The sequence below is a fragment of the Chrysochloris asiatica genome, unplaced genomic scaffold (assembly GCF_000296735.1).
Source record: "Chrysochloris asiatica unplaced genomic scaffold, ChrAsi1.0 scaffold00557, whole genome shotgun sequence".
Lineage (NCBI taxonomy): Eukaryota > Metazoa > Chordata > Mammalia > Afrosoricida > Chrysochloridae > Chrysochloris > Chrysochloris asiatica.
In genome coordinates this window covers 233,599-239,333 of record NW_006409075.1, presented here as the reverse complement: position 1 = coordinate 239,333, position 5,735 = coordinate 233,599, and the positions used below count along the sequence as shown (strand labels likewise).

Sequence of the window (5,735 nt, the reverse complement as noted above, 5' to 3'; positions counted from 1 at the left end):
TGGGTTCTGACTCATAGCAACCCTGTATAGGGTTTCTAAGGAGCAGCTGGTGGGTTTTAACCACCAAACTTGTGGTTCACAGTCCACTTCTGATCCTACAGCACCACACCAAGAGTGCAAAGGTAACATTTGGACAAAATCTGAGGGAGGTTACTGTTTTGTTAAATGCTGCTGGGCTGGTCCTGACTCATAGAGTTCCTCCGTAGGGTTTTTAAGGAGAAGGTGATGGGTTTGAACCACCAACCTTTCAATTATCAGTCCATGGCTTAGCCTACAGTGCCACACCATGACTATACATATAGACCTAGATACAGACTATGTCAAGAACAATAGCTGTACATTTTAATATTTTTGTTTAATAAAGCTTTCTATGATTTTGCAGCAATTCTTTTTAATGTACTCTCATTATGCAAGTTTACAAAACAAAAGCGGCAACAGGATAAAAATTGATCATATAATTTTCAATGAACAGAGGGGAAAGGAAATAAATACACAAAATACAGAGTCAATCCAGTTACCTGCAGTGTCTTTCTGAGAGGGTTTTTTCTCTGTCGCCCTCTTACTGTAGATCCCCTCTTCATGTTTAATGTTCACAGCATCTGACAGGTCATCATCCCTCGTGCCTAGCACCTGAGCTGGGAAGTCTGGAGCAATGGCGTCATTGGATCCTACAGAAAAGAGGGAAAAATACAATGAACATGTATGTAGAAGGAGAGTTGAAAAAAGACTTAACTATTTTTTAATTTAAATCTTCAATAATTTCGATAGGAAGAAAACACACTATCATGGGCGTTATGAAGGGTGATCAGACAGGTAGGGCTATAAAACTAAGGCAAAAAGATGCGTATAATAAATTACAACAATACCAGAGGAGGAAGCAAATGACACGTGAGAAGGTGTATAAAGTGGAACATAAGTTCAGAACGGAGGTTTTTGGAGGAAAAAGAAAATGGAAAGTAAGTAGGCTTTTTGATACAGGACGAGGAAAGGAGAAGGAGGAAGAAAAAGATGTGAGACACAGATTATAGATGAGCAAAGATGGTAGGAAAGTGAAAACTGGAGGAATAGAAGATACTTTTATGATCAGGCTAGATTACATAATATAGCAAGGAGAGTTGCTGTTGTTGTTGCTATGTGCCGTGGAGTTGGTTCTGACTTATAACGACCCCGTACAGGGTTTCCAAGGCTATAAATCTTTACGGGAGCAGAAAGTCTCATCTTTCTCCCGCAGAACCACTGGTAGTTTCGAACTGCTGACCCTGAGGATAGCAGCCCGATTCGTACCACTACGCTACCAGAGTTCCTTAAGGAGAGTGGTGATAGGTTATTAAAAAAAATAATAAAATTTAGCCGGACATAGAATTCCAAGATTATTACAAGTTTTTAAATAAAGGAATAATAAAATCAGCTATGTTGGAAAGATTAATCTGCAAATATAAAAGACCAAGCATTGAAAAAAAAATACAAAATAAATAAATAAATAAAGGATTTAAAATATACCATTTTCTTTAAAAATATATTTTAACTGTCCCATAGTCATTATAAAGTGAAGCTTATCTTATTTTCATCCCCTGTCTAAAAGGCAAAGGAGCATCTCTGGATATATAAATGCTTGTAGCAAATACAGAATTATCTTTGACAAAAGATAATTTTTCTTTCTCATCTGGGATCTTGTACTTTCTGAGTCCCTAACACATGCGTATGGTAATAAAGCTTGGTAAGCATTAGTTTCATCAATACAGTGCAAATAAAAATAAGCCACAGTGAGTTTTCAGTACAGATTTCAAGGACCATAAGTGTGGTGCTGCAGGATAATGTGCTGGACTGCGAGGTTGATTTGAATCACAAGTTCAGCGGTTCAAACTCACCAGCCGCTCCTTGGAAACCCTACAGAGGTATATACCTAACAGTGGTATATTTATGGTTAATGCTTTAAGAAAATGCTTAAGTGTTTTCTAAAGTGGCTGTACTATTTTAAGATTCAAATAGCAGTTCTACTGCCTTCACATACTTGTTCTTTCCCTTCAAAAAAGAAATGATAGCTGGCCTCCTAATTTGTGTGAAGCGGCATCTCAATGTGGTTTTGAACCACATTTTCTTAACGACAAGGGTTTTCCTCCTTTACTTTACCATTTCTATTGTTTGTTTAACTACTATATGTGTGAGAGTGTGTGTTCGAGTCTGTCTTGACATCCATTTTGGTCTTTTTCTTTTTAAAAGATCTCACTGATAGCTTCCCACAATTTTTCTGGTCTTCAGTCATTAGGGTCCAAGTACATTAAATCTTTTCTTGAAGTGGTCTCTAAATTTAAGTGGGATATATTCAAGTAAAGTATTAAAAATAAAAGTACAAAAACCTGGAGTTTTTAGAAAAATAAAAGGGAAAAATGTGATCAACATTCCTGAAGTTGAATAAACTGAAAAAAAAATTCATGTCTTCAGTTACATTACTGAAGGATATTAAGAGCGAAAGAGTGAATGATTCAGGAAGCATCAAAATAAGATGGAAGAAATACACAGGGTCACTGTACCAGCAAGGATTATACTTGAGGAATAGCATATTATCAAGAACCAATGGTACCGAAGGAAGAAGTGCAAAGTGCACATGAAGACACTAGCAAAAAATAAAAACCCAAGAATTGACAGAATACAATTAAGACGCTTCAACAAACAGACGCAGCACAGGAAGCATTTACTGGTTTATGTCAAGGAATTTGGAAGACAGCTATCTGGCCAACCAAGTGGAAGAAACACATATTCATTCATACTCAATTCTAAAAAAAAAATGACCAAGTGGAATGCATAAACTATTGGAGTGGGAAACTAGGAGAAATTATAAGAATTGACACATTCAAATTGTGCTATTGACAAAAAATATTGAACCACCAGAACCAAAGTAGTTTTGGCAGGTGCTGTGCAGAACACTCTTTAGAAATGAGGATGGGGCAATTTTGTTACGTTTACTTTGGAGGGACCAAATGCTGGAGAAGGATAGCATGCTTGCTAAGCAAATGGTCAGTGAAAAAGAGGAAGATTCTCACTGAGATGGACTAACAAAGTGGTTGCAACAACGATTGTGAAGATGGCACGGATGGGTCAACATATTTTTCTGTTACACATAAGACTGTTAGAATGAACTTGATGGCTGCTAACAACAACCCAATTACCAGAAGCTAGTCTGGTTCTCTTTCATATAAAATTAACAAACAAATCTGCCTAGAACCTGGGAAAACTGGTCCTTTGTGGGAAATTTCTACACACACACACACACACACACAGATGTCTATTAACAAATCATGAGTAAAACAATTTATGTCTAAACCAAAGTAAGTTATTTTCTGTGGAATATTTAAAATGCTATCCCACCAGCCAAAACTGCGTACAACACTAACTCAGTATGCTTGTCTTAAAATCCTGACAGGAAATATAGATTTAGTTCCTCAATGGATTGCTAATCATTTCCTATATTTGTAGTTCTCCTGCAAGATATTTTTTAATTCTAGGGAAACGACAATGATAAATGATCCCTGGTGCAGATGCATAAAATACCATTTTAAATTCGTTGAAAGTTTCAATATTAGATTGCTACATTACTTTTAAATGTTGGCTGCTGCTATAGCAAAAAGCAGTAAACGAGGGTGGTTGCATCCAATCCCACTTCAAGGCTTGAGAAGTTAGTTATATATAGAGTGTCCAACAGCTGGACACATCTCATTAGTGAGGAGGTGTGATTATTAAGGAAAAAATATTTTCTTTTAAAAACAAGTCACAAAGAAACACCTAAAGGTTTTGTTTATTAAATTGCTAAATCAAAGGTAAATAGGGTCCTATTAACTTTGTGGTTCTTTGAAAAAAGAATATACATAAATAGTTATTTATAAACATTTATGTATGTATGTATGTATGTATGTATTTATTTGCCTAGGGATGCCAAGGAGGGGAAAGATTATCACTAAAACACAAAAATTAGAAACCTTTGTCCTAGATGGAGTCTACTAACTCAAACAATTGCTATATAATTGTATTCATCAAATATTTATTAAATTTTAAGTGCACATAATCTATAAGATCAAGTGACTTATCTAAACCAGAGACTAAGGCATGAAAAATGCCATTATTTTCAGCGATGGGAAATTTGGCATTGATCAAGGGTATTGGGTACACAATGTATACACCTGAGAAATCATTGAATTGTCTTATGTATATTTGTACAACAATTATTAAAGAAAGAAGAGCAAAGAAATTATTTAAAAAAATAAATAAAAGCTCCATATTTCATTTATCGCTTAAATAAACTGAAATTTCATATGTCATTCTTGAGTCAACCAGTCAGTGCATAAATCAAACTTCAAACAATCAAGTTTTGAATTTTTTAGCATACCTGAGTGTGTGCTTTCAAGAGTAGTGTCTGATTTGGCTTCCAGGAACTGAGGAATTTTTTCTAACTGTGGAACATAGTACATCTTTGTACTTCCAGGAGGCTTATATGGCAACAGTGAAGGCTGAGCTGTGGAGGTAAAGATCAAAACAATAAAAACACTATTCAATACTGAATGGCTACCATGTGCCCTGAAATGTACCGATGAACCAAACAGAGAGATTATCTCTGCATTCAATAGGAAATAGCATTTCAGTGAAGAGAGAAATATTGTCAACAATTAACATAATAAATAAGTAAATTATTTAGTATTTTAACAATTTATAAATGTTCTAGAGGGTAAAAAAGAACAACAAGAAAATGCTGAGTAAGACTAGAATACTAAAAAAATTGGGGAAGGGTGCAATTTTCAAGTGTGGTCAGGGTAGGTTTCATTGAGAAAATGAGTTTTCAGGAATTTATTCCATATATAAATGACTTTAACTGAAAAACACTTAACCTGATATTGGACCAACATCTGGTTGTTGTTAACTAAGACTATTAATCTTATGGTCTTAAGTCTGTCTGTATTAAAGTCACCAAAAATATTTTGTGTGACCAATCTTCACAATCAAGTATCTTGAATTTGCTATTATAAAAGTAATAAACTCTCAATATTAAAAAAGTATGTAAAAGTGAAAAAGACAAAGTTCAACCATTCAAAGCTAAGCAACTATTAACATTTTAACACGTTTCTTTCTAGCATTTCCCTGTTTCTGGTTTATACAGCAGTCTGGGAGCAGCAAGTACAGGATGCTTACTATGAATTTCCAATTTTCTGCTTGATATTTTTCATTACAAATCATTTTTTCCTATTCGTCACAGTTTTTCATACAATTATACCACAGACTGGAATTCTGGTGTGGCGATGTAGGATAAGCACAAATTTACCAGCTGCTCCTTAGAAACCCTACAAAGGGTTGCTAAAAGAGTTGGAACCAACATGAAGGCACTTAATCAAATACCACATATTAACTACATATTCAATTTGCCCTTCCTCTAACAGTACAATTATAGTCTGAAAAAAAGTCTTTGTTAATGGAGGTAAATAGACTCTTAGTAATTTTACACCGGTTGTTGTTTTTGTTAAGTGCCATTGAGCTGGTTCCGACTCATGGTGACCCAGTATAGGGTTTCAGAGGAGTGGCTGGTGGGTTTGAACTACCAACCTACCTTTCAGTTAGCAATGCTTATCCTACAGTGCCACTCTTTTTTTTTTTTAATGTTTTATTGTGAATTATATGATAGTTTAACTGGGAGAACATTAGTTTTACATTCATTCTATTGTATATTGCTTCATTGCCATGGTTCCAATCCC

The 5,735-nt window shown here is 35.0% G+C and overlaps 1 protein-coding gene across 1 annotated transcript in view; it reads right to left on the bottom strand.

Moving 5' to 3' along the window:
* ALMS1 (Alstrom syndrome 1) overlaps window positions 1–5,735 on the bottom strand; it is a 205,660-nt gene that overhangs the window by 58,062 nt on the left and 141,863 nt on the right. Inside the window, exons 14-15 of the mRNA XM_006877698.1 lie at window positions 4,382–4,507; window positions 519–668 (exon numbers count right to left, since the gene is read on the bottom strand). Of these exons, the coding sequence (XP_006877760.1) occupies window positions 519–668; window positions 4,382–4,507 (276 nt within the window). The remainder of the gene's footprint in view (window positions 1–518; window positions 669–4,381; window positions 4,508–5,735) is intronic.